The sequence below is a fragment of the Medicago sativa genome, chromosome 5, assembly GCF_051527215.1.
Source record: "Medicago sativa cultivar Bolivia chromosome 5, Bolivia_mono, whole genome shotgun sequence".
Lineage (NCBI taxonomy): Eukaryota > Viridiplantae > Streptophyta > Magnoliopsida > Fabales > Fabaceae > Medicago > Medicago sativa.
This window is the reverse complement of record NC_140753.1, coordinates 16,079,717-16,099,887: the sequence shown is the minus strand read 5'-3', so window position 1 is coordinate 16,099,887 and position 20,171 is coordinate 16,079,717. Positions and strand designations below refer to the sequence as shown.

Genomic DNA, 20,171 nt, shown 5'->3' with positions numbered 1-20,171 from the left:
GTTGCTTATGTATTTATTTATATACATTATTAATGATGCAAGTTGTGATATGCTTTGTTGTTTTCATTAATTTGATGAATTATATATTATTATTATTGGATAAGTTTCTCACCCCTTCTGCTTGAAAATGTTGCCCTTCGTATGGGTAACTTGCAGGTAATGATGGCTTGTAGGTTTGGTCGGCTCAAGTGTCTAGGGCTCTGATACATATTAGGATGGGGATTCGTCGCGATTGTTTTCGTTTTCTTCATTTCTTTTATGTATCATATTTTTGGTAAAAGACTTAATAATGGAGTTTATCGTTGTCGAAAATAATGTTGATTGCGTTGAGGCCTTTGTGCCAAGATTTTCCCTTTATGTTGGATTTGGTTGAAATAGTATTTTCTAAAGAATTATTCCGCTGCAGTTTTGGAGATATTTTAAATATTGATTTAAATAAATAACTATTTTCTATTTATGAAATTTTGATTAGCAGTGTGACACTCCGTTGTATGGTTTACTCTGATTATATTAATTAATATTACGTTGTTGGGAGAACGGGGTGTTACAAATTTATTAAGAACATAAGAAAATGTTCAACCTCAAATTTAAACAGCGGCGAGTCCATCAAGTCCGTCTCATACGGACCACCCAAAAATTAGGGCTATGAACTCATTTAAGAGCAAAAAGCTCAACCTCACATTAAGCACTACCACACGCCATAGGGATGAAAAATGTAGTGCATATAGGAGTATTCATATGACTTTGTTTGACCACGAATTGGGTATCCACCATATTTGTGACACCCTAAATCCGAAGAATAATTATTGCTATTATTTAATTAAAAATAGAGTTTGATTCGCAGCGGAAAGTGTCAAATAAAAACTTCTCTAATGATATAGGAATTCTTCCACAAAATTTAGGATATCACATTGACTCATAACAAACATAATTCATATTTCACTTCATTAAAAATTATAGTAATAATAACATCTAATCTTTTTCTTTTGAAAATATTTCATTTTACATCATAGACAATGGTTTTCTTGCACAAAATTAAATAAGTAAGCATATCCCTTTTCCCGTGTCACTATCAGAGCGGTGCTTTTCCCCAAAATAATCGACGACACAAGACAAGTCCTCACGAAAGGCATGCACTTGACTCCAAGACTCATAACCTATATAACTACGGTTTCGCAACCGCAGGGCCAAGCCAGCAAACACAAACAACGAAGGGGTGAGTTCCGAGAACATGTGACAAGTCCTCACGAAAGGCATGCACTTGACTCCAAGACTCATAACCTATATAACTACGGTTTCGCAACCGCAGGGCCAAGCCAGCAAACACAAACAACGAAGGGGTGAGTTCCGAGAACATGTAATAGTATAAAAAAAATGAGAAGAACACGTAAGCAATTAAGTCAAAGTCGTTTCACATCACAACATAATATTCAGAACCTTGAAGAATATACTATATCATCTCAATCTATATTAGTAGAAAATATCATTCCAACTTAAGAACCAAAAAAAACTTCACAAACACAATGTCACAATTCAATTCCAACTAGTCACAACACATGTAGTCACCAATAACCATCTTCATAAGGACATCAACAAATAATCACCTTCATCGTCTCACACAATTACATTAATAGACATCACAAAGTAATTTGTTAAAACATCACAACTTAACAACTTGACTCGACAACACGACTCAACTTGACAATGCACTCTTAACAACTTAACAACTTAAATCATCGTGAAACTTCTTGATATGCAGATGCATGTGGTACCATTCAACAACGTAAATGAGCGTAATTAGGCTCTTCAACATGTGAGCACAAAGGCTGCCGGGCCTAAAGCCCCCAACTTTAATGAGCACAAAGGCTGCCGGGCCTAAAGCCCCCAACTTTAATGGGTATGCAATGGACTCAATCTTCTTACAACTTAGACAACAACGTGAACATCTTATACAACTTCATAATCATGGACAACTTCTTAAATTCTTGCAACTTAGACCGACAGTTACAACTTTATGACATTAATGGTCAACATCATCAAACGATAAACATCAACATCTTATACATCGCATCAACATAAGCATCATAAATAACACATATTTAAATCACACATCTTCCAAATAGCACTTCGTTATATAACACATCTTTAAATAGCACCATTATCAAATACACATCATTAAATAGCACTATGGTATCCAAGACACATCTATAAGGAGAATAAATCTTATTTCAAACACATTCAAAGATAGTAAGAATAATTTCAATTATTATCTCTATAAAATCACTTAAAAAAATAAACTATTATTTATACTAGGCATACGACACCACTACAATTCCAACTTCTAATACATAACATTACATCTATATCAATCATTAAATAAGTCATCAATCTAAATAGTTGCAGCAAATCAAGCATAAGCACCCACAAATTTATCCATGACTTCAAATACCACATATTCACATAATTTAAATCAAGCAACACCTTAATAATGTTTCTAATTCTTCTTTTAACCTCCCACATCTAAATTTGCACATTAATTAATTATTCTCTCAAAGGGCTACAACCGTCGCGGTGAGCCTCGAATGAACTTAGGGAAATACGGCTTTCCCGTTCATCCCAATTAATTTACACTCATGATCTCGAACTCTTCTCTCTCACCCCATACCTGGTTTGACGATCACGTGCAATACAAGAATTAAATATAATTCACAGCAACAACATAGGGTCGGCAGTGCACAACGAACATATCCAAATCAAATTGCTTGGCAGTGGCTTCACAACGTCAATAAAATGCAACAGCGCGGCAGAGTGCCGAAAGGATCCGACTTCAACTTCACTTTTAACACATAATTGAGTAAAATTGCTTCTGAAGGTTCCGACACAAGGAATCTAAAATCGATTTGTTTCTTTCCAAACGAATATGGTGCTGGTGAGAATTTGTAGGTGAATTCCTATCTCTAGAGATCCTATTTGAAAAATGGTAGCCAAAAGCCAACGGGGAAATAGGAAAATCATTGGTTTAAAGGGAGATAGATAAGCATGTAAACTTAGAAATATCAATGAACCATGGATCCAAAAACTGATATCGTAGTTTCGCTAATGGATAATATGAATTGGATGTCTCAAGATCCACCTAAAGAAATAATATGATGATCTTCAACTAAAAGAAAATAACGTGCAAGGCTCATCAATAAAGGAACTAGATGGAGACATATGATAAGCATCTATATTAGAATGAATGAATTTCTAAGAGAAAGAGAGATGAAAAGGGTCGCCGTTTCTATACTAGGTCACATACTCAACCGTTTCTCTCTCCCTTCGGTTTCAGTAACATGCTATGGTTATTAGGGTTTTATGTCTCTCTTATTCTAAATATATTGTACATGGGTCGATCTATTCTAACACTCATTGGTGCATATATTCTCTTCTACTAATTAGGCTCACTCAACTATATACACTCATTCATTAATTCTCTCCACCCACTAATAATATAAACTAATTTTATTTTATTTCACTCATAACTATTATTATCCCAAAGATACTCATATACACTACTATCACTTTTTTTTCTTTCTTAAATGATTAAAATAATAAATTAATAAATAAAATATAACATTTTATATTATTTCTAAATCAAATAAATACGTATAAGATCATCATAGAATAACAACTTCACATATAAGGAAAAATAATCAAAGTATTACTAAGATACCAAGATAATCATTTATAAAATAAATAATTAAATAAGACGATAGTTAGAAATATATATTATGGAAAATTTGGGATGTTACAACTCTACCCCCCTTAAAAGAATTTCGTCCTCGAAATTCACAGCACAATAGAAATTGAATTTAAGTATCGCTTAATACACTAAACTATAAAGTATTTCAAACACTAACTCACCATAAGTCTCACAATAATATAACAAAAAAAATCAAAACAAGTTTTTCCCTAAAGACTCTCAACAACGAGAGGAAAAACTTCACGAATCACAAAGGCAAATAAATTAGCCATAAGGCTCCAACACCAAGCTTAAACAACTAAATTCATGACAACAACAAACAAATAGATAAAAATAAGAGCTACTAACCCATCATAATTCCACTCATAACAAACACATGTTATAACTCATACATAAGTTATGAATCTCAACAAATAGAGATTTAAATAGAGAACCAAAAACCTACTTCCTACACTGAAGTAAACTACAACATGTAGACTCTCTGCACTAATTTAAAAGTGTAATATAAAAAGTTGAAACAAGACTCTAAAACCCTGCCAGCACGCTACATGTATCCTTTTTTTTTTATATATATTTTTTTTTTAAAAAAATATCTACTTATTTATGTTGATTATTCTTTTTCTTAATCTCACAATTATACATTTACAACTTCTCTTACCATATTATTTAAGACTTACTACGAACACTAAAATTGGAGTGAAATGCAAGTTAACTATCAAAGTATGCTTATTACCTCAAACTCTATCACCAGAAAGTAAGTAAACCATGGACTTAAACTATATATTTTATACTAACAAAATACGTTACAAAAACAATGCATACACACCACAGTTCAACATATAGAAAATACATTATAACTAGTTCAAAATATCTAAGTTTCTACTGTCATATAGCCCCTCAAGAAAAGATTATACAATCCTAAGTTTCTACTGTCATATAGCCCCTCAAGAAAAGACTATACAATCTAAAAAGTCGGATACTGCCACCATATTTCAAACATGATCATAAAAAAAAATACACAATGGTCCAATTAAAATAAATAAAATATATTAAAAGAGGATTATTTAGATTAGAGCAACATATTTAAAATAAAAGTTCTATTCAGTATAAAACAAAATACTTAGAATATCATGTAAGACACATCTATGAGAAAAATAAAAACAAAATTTCTTCACATATCCAAATCAAAGCTTTGACAACCGACTAATAAGAAACAAGGCCACCCCATCGAAAAAAAAAAAAAGAAGGAAGAACTACTTTTTTTTATTCTTTATACCAAACATAAACCACACCAGAAAAAAAAAATGGTTGCCGCTTTTAGGGACACATAAGAGAACATGAACAAAGCACAAAGCAACACCAAAAACATTTGCTCCTCAAAAAATACTAACGTCTAAACAATGGCCAAATTATGTTTCACCACATTCATATTTTTCTACCAATACATCTAAAGTAGATAGAATGGAAACAAGAAAAAAAATGGCTAAGGTTTACTATTCAATTACTAAATTCATATCACAAGAAGATTCCAAGAACTTATTCTAATCAAATAAGTTACGCATACATGACATACACATGTAAACTCAACTTACTCAACGTTCGACACTTGATTGACACATGATTGACAGGTGACCCACATGATCTGACTGGACAGACCTGCTCTGATACCAATTGTGACACCCTAAATCCGAAGAATAATTATTGCTATTATTTAATTAAAAATAGAGTTTGATTCGCAGCGGAAAGTGTCAAATAAAAACTTCTCTAATGATATAGGAATTCTTCCACAAAATTTAGGATATCACATTGACTCATAACAAACATAATTCATATTTCACTTCATTAAAAATTATAGTAATAATAACATCTAATCTTTTTCTTTTGAAAATATTTCATTTTACATCATAGACAATGGTTTTCTTGCACAAAATTAAATAAGTAAGCATATCCCTTTTCCCGTGTCACTATCAGAGCGGTGCTTTTCCCCAAAATAATCGACGACACAAGACAAGTCCTCACGAAAGGCATGCACTTGACTCCAAGACTCATAACCTATATAACTACGGTTTCGCAACCGCAGGGCCAAGCCAGCAAACACAAACAACGAAGGGGTGAGTTCCGAGAACATGTAATAGTATAAAAAAAATGAGAAGAACACGTAAGCAATTAAGTCAAAGTCGTTTCACATCACAACATAATATTCAGAACCTTGAAGAATATACTATATCATCTCAATCTATATTAGTAGAAAATATCATTCCAACTTAAGAACCAAAAAAAACTTCACAAACACAATGTCACAATTCAATTCCAACTAGTCACAACACATGTAGTCACCAATAACCATCTTCATAAGGACATCAACAAATAATCACCTTCATCGTCTCACACAATTACATTAATAGACATCACAAAGTAATTTGTTAAAACATCACAACTTAACAACTTGACTCGACAACACGACTCAACTTGACAATGCACTCTTAACAACTTAACAACTTAAATCATCGTGAAACTTCTTGATATGCAGATGCATGTGGTACCATTCAACAACGTAAATGAGCGTAATTAGGCTCTTCAACATGTGAGCACAAAGGCTGCCGGGCCTAAAGCCCCCAACTTTAATGAGCACAAAGGCTGCCGGGCCTAAAGCCCCCAACTTTAATGAGCACAAAGGCTGCCGGGCCTAAAGCCCCCAACTTTAATGGGTATGCAATGGACTCAATCTTCTTACAACTTAGACAACAACGTGAACATCTTATACAACTTCATAATCATGGACAACTTCTTAAATTCTTGCAACTTAGACCGACAGTTACAACTTTATGACATTAATGGTCAACATCATCAAACGATAAACATCAACATCTTATACATCGCATCAACATAAGCATCATAAATAACACATATTTAAATCACACATCTTCCAAATAGCACTTCGTTATATAACACATCTTTAAATAGCACCATTATCAAATACACATCATTAAATAGCACTATGGTATCCAAGACACATCTATAAGGAGAATAAATCTTATTTCAAACACATTCAAAGATAGTAAGAATAATTTCAATTATTATCTCTATAAAATCACTTAAAAAAATAAACTATTATTTATACTAGGCATACGACACCACTACAATTCCAACTTCTAATACATAACATTACATCTATATCAATCATTAAATAAGTCATCAATCTAAATAGTTGCAGCAAATCAAGCATAAGCACCCACAAATTTATCCATGACTTCAAATACCACATATTCACATAATTTAAATCAAGCAACACCTTAATAATGTTTCTAATTCTTCTTTTAACCTCCCACATCTAAATTTGCACATTAATTAATTATTCTCTCAAAGGGCTACAACCGTCGCGGTGAGCCTCGAATGAACTTAGGGAAATACGGCTTTCCCGTTCATCCCAATTAATTTACACTCATGATCTCGAACTCTTCTCTCTCACCCCATACCTGGTTTGACGATCACGTGCAATACAAGAATTAAATATAATTCACAGCAACAACATAGGGTCGGCAGTGCACAACGAACATATCCAAATCAAATTGCTTGGCAGTGGCTTCACAACGTCAATAAAATGCAACAGCGCGGCAGAGTGCCGAAAGGATCCGACTTCAACTTCACTTTTAACACATAATTGAGTAAAATTGCTTCTGAAGGTTCCGACACAAGGAATCTAAAATCGATTTGTTTCTTTCCAAACGAATATGGTGCTGGTGAGAATTTGTAGGTGAATTCCTATCTCTAGAGATCCTATTTGAAAAATGGTAGCCAAAAGCCAACGGGGAAATAGGAAAATCATTGGTTTAAAGGGAGATAGATAAGCATGTAAACTTAGAAATATCAATGAACCATGGATCCAAAAACTGATATCGTAGTTTCGCTAATGGATAATATGAATTGGATGTCTCAAGATCCACCTAAAGAAATAATATGATGATCTTCAACTAAAAGAAAATAACGTGCAAGGCTCATCAATAAAGGAACTAGATGGAGACATATGATAAGCATCTATATTAGAATGAATGAATTTCTAAGAGAAAGAGAGATGAAAAGGGTCGCCGTTTCTATACTAGGTCACATACTCAACCGTTTCTCTCTCCCTTCGGTTTCAGTAACATGCTATGGTTATTAGGGTTTTATGTCTCTCTTATTCTAAATATATTGTACATGGGTCGATCTATTCTAACACTCATTGGTGCATATATTCTCTTCTACTAATTAGGCTCACTCAACTATATACACTCATTCATTAATTCTCTCCACCCACTAATAATATAAACTAATTTTATTTTATTTCACTCATAACTATTATTATCCCAAAGATACTCATATACACTACTATCACTTTTTTTTTCTTTCTTAAATGATTAAAATAATAAATTAATAAATAAAATATAACATTTTATATTATTTCTAAATCAAATAAATACGTATAAGATCATCATAGAATAACAACTTCACATATAAGGAAAAATAATCAAAGTATTACTAAGATACCAAGATAATCATTTATAAAATAAATAATTAAATAAGACGATAGTTAGAAATATATATTATGGAAAATTTGGGATGTTACAATATTTTCCTCCACTCAAGGCTTTATATTCATCCCCCTCGACGTATCCCGGACAACTTTCCTAGGTAATCCTTTCACATAAGGATCTTAAGTTTTTTTTTTCTTCTTCTTTTCTCACTTCTCATATAGTGAGATAACATTATTTTTAATTCTTTTCACAGAAGGATTTGCGTCGTCTCTTATAGACACTATTATTAGTCACATAACTTATAGCTTGTGATCACAAAATATGTAGAAGGTGTGGATCTCCTCAATAAAGGTATCCCATTCACACAAACTCTTTCAACTATTATGCTTCTTGACCTGCAAATTCAAGAGCTATGATTTTTGATTTCATTAGTAAATATGACTACACATATTTGCTTTATTTATTTCAAAGAATCATCACATCATCATGAAATAAATATGTGCTTTGCAAAGGAACTTACCTCATCCTTATTTGAGATCCAATTCACTAAAATCCTTCTAAGATAGACAATCATCAAAATATAATATTCAAAATACTCTTTAAATATTTTGGAAAACATAATTGACCATTCAAATAATAACCATTGAAATCATGAGTTTATATACTCAATCTATTCATTATACCACATGCAATATCATGTATAATATAATCCACAAAATACATAACATATTCAATTATCTCACACTCAAATTGAGAGACTATCTTTTGAAATTCCACTTGTTATTCATGAGATTGATACCTTAAGGCATACTCAGTAATTTCAAACCATATTTACCATGGAATTTAGTTCACTTCTACTGCCTTATATTTTATTTTAAATAATAATATAATAGCATTGGTTAACCCAAACATACTTACTCATGGATAGTGAAATTATCTTAAGCATAGCTTTTTATTCATAATTTATCAACATCTTCTACTCCTGCTAAAAGGGGAAAATTATACAATCTATGTCATTTTTTTCTCTAATACTTTTACTGTAACACCCATATCAGACGTATCTAGAAAGTCTAGCATGTGCGTTTAATTTAGTACTGGATACATTAAAATATACAACAATAAAAGTTTCGAATGAATATTTATACAACAAATTGCGTTCGTACATACATTAACATAAACATCTCATCCAACATAGAAAATTACATCCTTGACATCCTTGGCATCTTGTAGCGATACGAGCACGCACTTGTTGATACATCCATCCGGCTTCAAGCTTGCATACCAACTTGCTTATCTGAAACAAATAAGGATTGGGATGAGACATAATGTCTCAGTGAGTTCCACCTAATCCTAGGCTATAGGCAAACTCAAGGGAAACCTACGGTCACCACGTGTCTACATTACAACCTGTCGGTTGATTATACGTGTGTGGGGACTGGCATACTTAGACGGTAGTGCATACTAGGGCCGTCATAGTCTTATCTTACTTGTTATAGGTTCCACTTCCTATACATGTCATGGCGGTCAAGGGGTATCTAAAACCGCATTGCCAAGTATACGATTTACGTATCAAGGCCTAAGCTAACATAATCATGACATAGATCTAAACCGGACGATTAGGGGAAACCTAAGATCGTCAACGGTATCATGTTCATAGCTTGCTCTATACATAACTTGTACTTGTTCTTAAACATAATCATACATGGGCTCGATCATGAGCATAACATAACATAATCATAATCATGATAAACATAATCGTATATAAGTTCATTCATTGGTTAGCGTTGAACAAACAGTTATTATCTTGATTCATTTTACGGATAGTCCCGGGTGGAGTAACCTCGAGATCAATCCCATACATGACCGATGTACGTACATCGGACTCCCTCGGTGTCGTGCGGGTCCCTTGCGGCTTAAACTGTTCCCCTTAGGTCGAGAACCTCCCGTATCCCCCTAGCGTGGATAACAAGAGACACGAGCACCTACGTCTTGCTTATTTCAGTGACATGCGGGTCCCTTACGGCTTGAATCGTTCCCCTTAGATCGAGAACCTCTTGTATCCCCCTGATGTGGATAGCAAGAGACATGCCACCTACTTATTAGTCATAGTATTGTCGTATACATAAATTAAACTTGTACATACTTGATCGTTTACCTCGGAACCTTAATCGAACCGATTAGTGGTAAACTCTTACTTGTTTATTCTTAATCATGGTGGAGAGATTAACTAATCAAACCACAACTTATCATGCTTGCTATATCTTACTTAATCATGTGCGAAGATAACGTACTTCGCGTCTTATCATTCTAGAAATCTTGCTAACTAACTCGTTCTCGACAACTATGTCGAGGCTCTAGTTTTCCCTTGCTTAATTAATAACTTACTACCCCATTCATGAAACGAACACTTCTCTCATATGTCATGCTTTCCAATATAAATAAATACTTGAATTTCTTTCGATACAACGTTTAAAAACCTATGCCTTGGAATCTTGTTTTGAAGGGTTTATATGTATAAAAGCATACATGAATGAAAGCCGAACCAAAACACGACATCTAGGCAAGACGAGCAAAACAGGGCAGTAGCCATGCTTTACTCGCCATTGCGAGTTGGTTGCGAGCAACCCTACAGGACGGCCATTTTGCTTGCCATGGCGAGTAATAGCTCGCCGTGGCAAGTTATGACAGTCCAGCACCTGCACAAAACATGTTTTTGACCCAAAATCCTCAAAACAAAGTTTTCCAAGGCATATCATGACTCTATGGATCAAAATAAACTTGCAAAGTAGTCTTGGAACAAGTATTCACGTGTATTGGGAGCATGACATAAAAAGGGGTTACTAAACATATACCTAAAACCCTAGAATTATCATATGTTTCATATTAATTAACAAGGCTTAACATAATCCCAAAAAGGGTGGGAAAACTAACTATGGAACTCACCTAGTATATTTCTTGAAACATCTCCAAGCTTATAAGCTCAAGAATCAAAAACCCTAACTTGATTTCCTTGCAACCTTAGCTCATGCCTTTCAAACTTGTTGTCCTTATCTTGCAAACCAAGACACCATCTCAAGCTCAAAACCATACTCCAACATTACCCTCAAAACACATATTCAAAACTTAAAATCAAAAGGAATTCTTGGTGAGGAAGAATAGAGATATTAATCCATTCAAACTTAATATTATTACCTTGATCTTGTGGAGACCATACCTTGTGCCAATTTAAAATCCATCTTCACCATCAAACAAACCCTAACTCTTGCTTCCAAGGTGACCCCAAAGCTTCCACTCATTCCATAATTGTTTCTTGTTTGCTTTCCAATTCCATGAAATAGACCCAACATAAGCTCCAATCAACCATCAAAGATCTTAGCTTCTTATTCAAATCCAAACCCTAACTTTTGAATCCATTAGAGAGAGAACAAACAAATCTCAAGCTTCTAATGATAAAGATCTTGAAAGAACCTCATAAAACATGATTCTTGGTAGAAAGAAACTTGAGAAGAATTGATGGAGTGAGGGAGAAAAGAGGGCGATGGAGAAGACTAGAGAGAAGGAAGAGCAATTGTTTGCCAACTAGAGAGAGAAAGGAAAGAGGAAAGTGAGATATTTTTGGGTATATCCAATTAAATATCCTTTCTTCGTGAAATTACCATAATACCCTTGCCTCAAGCGTGTTTAAAAACGACTCTGATACTTTACCCGTAAAAAGCTGACATCTCATAAAATATTTCCATCACACTTATCTCCCATGAATTTAATTTCCCTGACACGATCAACGGGTAATATACCGATACAGACAGGCGGGATATTACATTTACTTCCATTTGGTCCAACAATTTCAATTCTTTGAACCCACTTGAAAATAACAACACTAGAAGCAGAACAAATTAGCATCATTTACCAAATTAAGGAAAATTCTCATAGCCCCCACATTTTAAAAATTTAGGTAAGGAGAATAGCTTTTCTACCTTATGTATGTAACCATCCCACACATATAAGAGAAAGTTAAACATAAATTATATGAATAAATAAATTCATCAACAATACATCAAATGCATAAACTAGTTCATGCATAAGAGCACAATCCAAATATCACAAAATGTTTATAGACAATATAAACAATCACAACTATATTCATTCCCACACAATTTATTTTATATTTCTTAAAATTGTGAAATGGAGCTACTTTCAAATATTGTCAAATTCAGCCATGACAAGACCAATAAAATATTCAGAAATTTGCAAGAGGTTTTCTTAACAAATAAATAATCAAATTCATGCCTCTACTCTTCATAAAAATCTCACAAATTTGCTTATAATATTTTCGAAGAAAGCCATGAAACCGTATACTTTACTATCAATGTTTCCAGTTTATGGATCATTGTATTACCATATCAAAATTCCATATGATATAATTAACACTACCGATGTAGAAATTTTCATATAAATCATTTGACTAATTTTTTTTTTTCCGATAAAAAAAAATATTTGGATAATCTCTTGCAACCATGAACATAAAAAGATCACACTTTTAAATTCAACATCTACATGCATAAACAACTTTGAGTTTAAGGCTTACTTGAACTCGAAGGTCACCTTTTTACCTCAAATTAGACAACAATTTCTTTGAACTCTCACCCACAGCGTTCTTTATCATCCATTTGATGAGGGCATCGAATGAGATTCTTTCCATACGATTCGAACCAACATGATACATAGAAAAATCACAAAGTTAATATTTCCAAATATAATTAAATAAAATTTGCTTTCAGATTGTTGGAAATATTAAGAGCAAACTGAATTAAGAGAGTTGGGAAAGATTGAAGAGAGTTGTTGTGCCGTGGCAAAAACCACTGCCCTGAAAGCAAATTTCCGGTGGACCTCCGGTGCAACCCAATATCCGGTTTTGCTCCCCAAGGTTTACACAACTACGTGTCGGAACTCGTGCACTCGAGACCAACACGTTGGAGCTTCACAAACAATGCTCAGAATTATAGAAGAACAAGGAAGAGTAGTAATTTCTTATCCCCCTTTGCTGGACATGGCCACTAGTATATATAATTCAGTATGTTAATCCCGTTGCAGCCAAGTCTTTACAATCAATAGCATTATTGTAATAATAATGTCAATTAAAACAAAGGAATTAGTCATCTTTGGTTGTTACGTTTTATACCATTAACTTTATGGTAATTAAACGTACAAATTAACCAATTAGTTAAGTTTCAATTGAAGAAATAATTTCCCTTGATTGACATTATTTCCACAATAGTGACCGAATGCTGCATAACCCATATTGGTCTAGCATTTAAAATGTTTTTTTTTGTTTGAAGAAATATCATATAAAAATGATTGTTCGAGAATTATCCCCCAAAATGCGTCGAACGGAAATCATCTCATAAACCATTTGGAACCCCAGCGTAGGGGTGAAATGGTTCGGTTTGGATCGGTTTTTGATCAAAAAAATGTCTGAACCAGTGAAATCTTCATCGGATTGGTTTTGTTCGGTTTTTACTGTTTTTAAAAAAGAAACCGAACCAAACTAGTCGGTTTGGATTGGTTTGGTTGATCAGTTTGTTTGAAAATACAATTAAAAAAATTCATATTTTCACAAATTTGCATTTCATGCATACAACATACTCAAATATTTCATAGAACTTTGCTTTCCATGTTTTCAAACTACTTTGTATAGCTAACATGGGAAAACTAACAAGAGATGGATCCCAGTGGCGGTGAGGAAAGATGAGTTAGGTGTGAGTGACGGCTAGTATTCTTTTTCAGTATAAACGAAATAGAGTGTGAGTGATGAGATGGGATGATAATGAGAGAAAGTGAATGAATTAAGAAGTACTCACTCCGTTTCAAAATGAGTGTCGTTTTAGCCAAAAAAAATTGTTTCAAAATCAATGTCACTTTCGGTTTTCAATGCAATAATAACTTTTTCTTTTCAATTGTACCCTTCAATTAATACTATGTTACACTACTTCCAAAGTATTATTTTTTCTTTAATGAAAAACAAACCAATAGTTGATTAGGATAATTTGGTAAAATTGCTATGACATTTGACTACTTTATTCCATTCCTTAATCTGTGTGCAATTGCCTAAAGCGACACTCATTTTGAAACGGAGAGAGTATTTTATGTTGGACTTTAATTTTGAGCTTAGTCATAAGTGTGAGTGTGTGAGGAGGAATAATATTACTAAAATGAGGAGTGATGTTAACACTGGTTCGGTTCATCGGTTCTTTGAATCTCAAAATTAAAACCAAGAACTAAACCAAACTAGATCAGTTTAGATTGGTTCGGTTTGGTTTTGAACCAAACCAAACCAAACAATGTCGGATACTTTTTCGATTTCGATTTTTGGTTTCATCGGTTTTGTCTGAACCACTTACACCCCTACGACCCAACGTATTTTGACGAACAAACCTAATGATATTCCTCCTTCAAAAAAAAACCTAATGATATTTTTTTTGGTAATGATATTTTAATTTGCATTGAAAATAAAGTGCACTACGTATTTATAATATCCACCATATTCTTAAGTCGGTTTCGAACTTTCTATGATGATTCTAAAGCTTCCCATGAATGTGGGACCACCAGAAGTTTTGACTTGCCCAACACGAAAATCCAACGAACTTGGACTCCAAGAAATAGTAATTAATTAATTATCAATTATGGCTGTTATGAAGTACAAAAAATTATTCTGAAAAAAAGTACAAAAAATATCATCATCGGTACGACATATATTCAAATTGTATCGTACACACTAAAATATGTAAATACAATAAAATCACATAGTGCCTGAATCGAATAAAAAAGGTAAATAAATATACCAAGAGGTAGTATAAAAGTTTGATTTTGATTTGTTATATTTTTATTTCATAGATCACCAAAAAAGAAAACTATTTTCAACGGATTTGTTATATTCTTTATATTAATCCTCTAGTTGTCCGATATTTAATTGAAATTAATTAATTAATTTTATATGCCTTTTCAAAATAATTTTTTTTGTCAAGCAGCATTTCAATTTTTTTTGTCAAGCAGCATAGTGGTCAGATGAATATAATTGGGTTTGTCCGAAATTCGAACCTCAATCTCAGCCTATAAATATTTTACATGATATATATTACTTTTCTTTAGGGAACATGATATATAAATCACTAATTTTTTTGTTAAGAAGCTAAATTAGTTCATCCAAACAGACACCAGGAAAAATTGAATCTAAGACTTTGAGGAGGAGCACACTTTCAAAGTCCAAAGTAAGTGGGTTAAATTACTAGTAATTTTTTATTTTTATATGCAGATATATTTGACTAATTGAGGGTAATAATTCTAAAAAAAAAATAAAAAAAAATACGAATGGGTATAATTGAACATTGACAGCGTAAGATGCCAACTAATACACGCAAATGATAACGCAAAATAGAATCATAAACCGTAAATATAAATAGACCCTCCTTAAACCCTTGCTTTCTCCACAAGACAAAACTAAACAAAACCTAAAACCTCTTTCTCTCTCTTTCTCTAATATTCTTTCACAAATTCTTTCTCTTTTCTTTCTTGCCGTTTTCGTCGTTCCGGATCGAAGAAGATGATGATGAGGCATGGTGGTCACGGTGCTGCTATGAACACCGTAATGTTGTTTGCAAAGAAGGGTTTATTAGGTGGTGAAGTTGGTGTTCCAAACAAATGGGGTTATTTCGTTAGATCAACAACCCCTCTTGTAAGGAACGCAAGCACTTTCACTGCTAATCTGTCAGATCAGAAGGACGACAAGACTGTCGACAAAACTCCGTCGTCGTCGTCGTCTCAGGGTGGTGCTGGTGATAACAAAGATGAAAAAGGGATTACCAGTTATTGGGGTGTTCAACCTTCTAAGATCACAAAACCTGATGGTACTGAATGGAAATGGAATTGCTTCAGGGTATGTTATTGCTATGTTACATCTTTTGATCTTGTTTTTTGAGAAAAATGATTTTTTTTTTTTAATGTGGATTTTGATTGTGACAGCCATGGGAGACATACAAAGCAGATGTTACGATTGATCTGACTAAACATCATAAACCAACAACTTTTCTGGACAAGATGGCTTATTGGACTGTTAAGAGTCTTAGGTATCCAACTGATCTCTTTTTTCAGGTAATGTTCTCTTTAATTGATATTGTGAGTGTGATTTTTATTCATTATTATTATTATTATAAAAATCCGGGTTCTGGATCGATGAGAGTTGGATCTAGCAGAAGGGTTAGACTCCCACAATGTAGCGAACCATCGAATCTTTATTAGAAGAGGTGCTATCATTACCTCCTTTGAAAAAAATTAATAAAAAAATGGATTCCAGGAATTACTGGTGTGATTTTGTGAGTTTGTATTTATATATTTTATTTATTTTATGGTCAGGGTTTTATTAATTATATCAGCACTTATTATTTTAAGAGTATATATAAAAAAATGAAATTGTATTTTTTGTCAAAATAGAATGAAATTGTATTTAAAATTTTTAAATCAGTTACATGAAATGGGAAGTTAAATAATGATCCAATGTTTTATACTGTATGGTAAAAATAAAAATCCACCACAGAATGATGACCTTTTGTTTTGAAAAAATCCACCACAAGATGGTGCTTTTTACCTTTTGGTTTGAAAAGAAATCCACTTGCTAGCTATTATTGTTATTTCCTCTAAAAAACAATATAATTGACATGTTAATTAGCACTTAGTCTTAACACTTTTCATTTGAAAATAAAAAATTGCTTAAACTGGTCTTCTGTAAGAAATCATTTCATATGAGAGTTGTAAAGTGTCAGTATTATTTTATATTGAAATATCAATCTATCATCTCCCTAATAAGAATGAAATTTGAATTGAATTTTATAGTAATATGTTCTCCCCTTGATGAACTTACTATCCTATAAATTATGTTCAAAGTTTCTTTTAGTTACTAACACCAAGATCAAAAGTATTTTATGTAATTTCTAACTTAAAGTTGTATTTAATTGAAACAGAGAAGGTATGGATGCCGAGCAATGATGCTTGAGACAGTAGCTGCTGTCCCTGGCATGGTAGGAGGAATGCTGCTTCACTGCAAATCATTGCGCCGATTTGAGCACAGTGGTGGATGGATCAAAGCTTTGCTAGAAGAAGCAGAGAACGAGCGCATGCACCTGATGACTTTCATGGAAGTGGCAAAGCCAAAGTGGTATGAGCGTGCACTTGTCATAACTGTCCAGGGTGTTTTCTTCAATGCTTATTTCTTAGGCTATTTGCTCTCACCCAAATTTGCACACCGTATGGTTGGTTACCTTGAGGAAGAAGCTATTCACTCATACACTGAGTTTCTCAAGGAGCTTGACAAGGGTAATATTGAAAATGTTCCTGCTCCAGCTATTGCTATTGACTATTGGCAGCTTCCTCAAAACTCTACTTTAAGGGATGTTGTCGAGGTTGTCAGGGCTGATGAAGCACATCATCGCGATGTTAACCACTTTGCATCGGTATGTTGTCTATCCCTTTGTCTCACTCTTGCGCAATCTATCCATTTATTTATCTATAAGCTACAAATTCAAGAGGCAGCTAGACGCATGTCCATGATCTGTCTTTTTATTATGATTCAGAGTGTATAAAGTACACATTTCTCAAACTGTGACATAGATAAGTCTTTATACATTCAAAACCATAGTTGTGTCTTTTTAGAAATGGAAAAAATCTTAGATCCTTCATCTGAGTATTTTGAATGGGATTCAAGAACACTGATTGTGTTTTCATGTAATGAATTGCAGGATATACATTACCAAGGACGAGAGTTAAGGGAGGCTGCTGCTCCAATTGGTTATCACTAGATACCAATCTGTTGGCCTATTTTGGTGGTGGTGAACTGTCAAAAGTTCTAGACTCAAATTCTGAAGTCAATATTTTGGCTACAAAAAAATAAATAAAATTGCTGATGACAATTAGTGTTAGTTGTTTTATTGGTTTATCTAATGATGCCAATGTATAAAACAGGGTGGAATCTTTATTTGTTTGAAGTCATGAGAGTGCTTATACTTCTACTGTACACTCTTGAGGGTGCAGGTGGAGTTTTATGATATTTCTGAGAGCTTCGTGATAAATTTTGCTTAATGATTCCTTGACATATTACTATTTGATAAAAATCTCTATTACTTCATAGTTCATTGTAAATAACTATTTTTAGAGACATGCTGCTTCTACTTTCAAGAGAGGAATTGGATTTCAAATTTAAGGAGCAATGAGCAGAATGAACTGGTGAAGTTGAAATCTTGGAAAAGCGAAAATGTGGAACCAAATCGAGGATATGTTGAGGAATTTTGTCCACATGGACACAAAATTTCTTTCTACATATCTTCTTTGACTTTAAGCTTTGACTTTAAGAATTGTGTGTAAATAAAGACAATAATGGTGAAACTCAAGGAACAACAATCAGGGAAAAGTGTAGCCCTGCCCTTAATGTTGTAAAATAGGCAAAGTGAAGGGGAAAATGATGGAAAAAATTTACTCACTAATAGAGTGAGTCATGAGAATGTTGAGGTGGTAGAATCTTCTCTTTGGAAGAACTTGATGTAATTCACAAAGAGATAATTCTATGACCATGATGTTGCCCCAGGTGCTACTACTTTCCTGCTTGTTCTTATTGTTTTTTTTTTTTTTGTGGTGGCCGAGGTTCAAACCCTGGACCTTGCATATTTTATTGTCCATACCAACTGAGCTAAGCTCACGAGGACTTCTTGTTCTTATTGTTTTCCACTTCTGCATGTTTATTAATGTAGGCAGTTTAATCTAGTCATTGATTCTTTAGGTTTCAGGAGCAAAACTGAGGTGAATTGCTACGTTACTTTGAAATATTGCAAAATCTTTTAAAATCTCTTGAAATATTCAGATAAGCATAAAATGTTGTGGTTTTTTGGAAAAACACATTTAAAATGACGTTTGCCTGAGAAATTGTTATCTGACGTAAAACATTTGGGCAAACATCATCTCAATTTTCACAATTTTTGTTAGTTTTCCGTTTTAAAAACAAATTATATGACATGTTCTTATGTTCTTAATCATGCAAGCATCTTTCAAACGTTTGAAACATATAAACAATAGAGAATGTCTCACTATCAATATTGTTTACAAACCCTTACGACGGAATAGCATACTCTTTATGATGCATCCTTTTCCACCCTATCGCATTTTTGTTTGAAAGCGGCGAAACAGAACCAGTTACAAGATAATTGCACCCTCATCATTCTTTCCGCCTAAGGGAAGCTCTAACATCCATCGCTTAAGGGATACACCATCGCAATGAGGGTTTGCTATGGTCAACTATTTTTTAAGTTTACTTTTGCTATGCTCTATCTTTTTCTCATAAGTCCGAACACTAACCCACATATTTTATACCTTTTGTTGCTGTTGATCGCACGTATTTTGGGTCTTGGAGGAGCAATAATTGCAATCTATATGTATGCTGCTCTATATGAATTTATTCGTGATTCAATCAACTGCATTTTACATGAGTGGAGAGGCGTGGATTTAGGAACACTACATGACAGTAATTATCTAGAGAAGTTATATGACAGATGAGTTGTTTGAGTATGGAGGTGGAAAAATTCTCAGACAATGACTGGGGATCATGCGAATCATTTGACAAAGATCAAAGAATGACCACGGCAAAAGTATTTCAAGAGGAAACTCAATCCAAAGGAAGTGAAGGACACCGTTTAAAAGTTATGTTGTGCATTTAAAAATGTGACAAATCTGGGTTGATTGACATCTACAAGAGGAGCACGACAGAGTGTAGAGCCTATAATTTATGGGACACTGGTTAAGGATTCAAAAATGGAAATTATTGATAAGTTTTATGTAGAAAAATTTGCTTTTTAAAGTTTCAACATGTTGAATAAGCTTGATAA

The 20,171-nt window shown here is 33.4% G+C and overlaps 1 protein-coding gene and 3 long non-coding RNA genes across 4 annotated transcripts; 1 reads left to right on the top strand and 3 right to left on the bottom strand.

Annotated features, from left to right (window-relative positions):
• Positions 1-911: 911 nt before the first annotated feature.
• Positions 912-3,494, bottom strand: LOC146920514 (uncharacterized). The gene is made up of 2 exons (XR_015011808.1): positions 2,666-3,494; positions 912-1,289 (listed from the first exon to the last, which is right to left on the bottom strand). It is a non-coding gene; the product is annotated as an uncharacterized LOC146920514 (long non-coding RNA).
• A 2,054-nt stretch (positions 3,495-5,548) lies between these two features.
• Positions 5,549-7,943, bottom strand: LOC146920513 (uncharacterized). The gene is made up of 2 exons (XR_015011816.1): positions 7,219-7,943; positions 5,549-5,802 (listed from the first exon to the last, which is right to left on the bottom strand). It is a non-coding gene; the product is annotated as an uncharacterized LOC146920513 (long non-coding RNA).
• A 1,243-nt stretch (positions 7,944-9,186) lies between these two features.
• LOC146920512 (uncharacterized) lies at positions 9,187-14,707 on the bottom strand. The gene is made up of 2 exons (XR_015011807.1): positions 11,197-14,707; positions 9,187-9,547 (listed from the first exon to the last, which is right to left on the bottom strand). It is a non-coding gene; the product is annotated as an uncharacterized LOC146920512 (long non-coding RNA).
• A 1,029-nt stretch (positions 14,708-15,736) lies between these two features.
• On the top strand, positions 15,737-18,424 carry LOC146920511 (ubiquinol oxidase 1, mitochondrial-like). Its single transcript, XM_085713927.1, has 4 exons — positions 15,737-16,183; positions 16,270-16,398; positions 17,265-17,753; positions 18,039-18,424. The coding sequence occupies exons 1-4, from the start codon at positions 15,851-15,853 to the stop codon at positions 18,096-18,098; spliced, it is 1,011 nt and encodes a 336-aa protein (XP_085570053.1). The 5' UTR covers positions 15,737-15,850; the 3' UTR covers positions 18,099-18,424.
• The last annotated feature ends 1,747 nt before the right edge of the window (positions 18,425-20,171 follow it).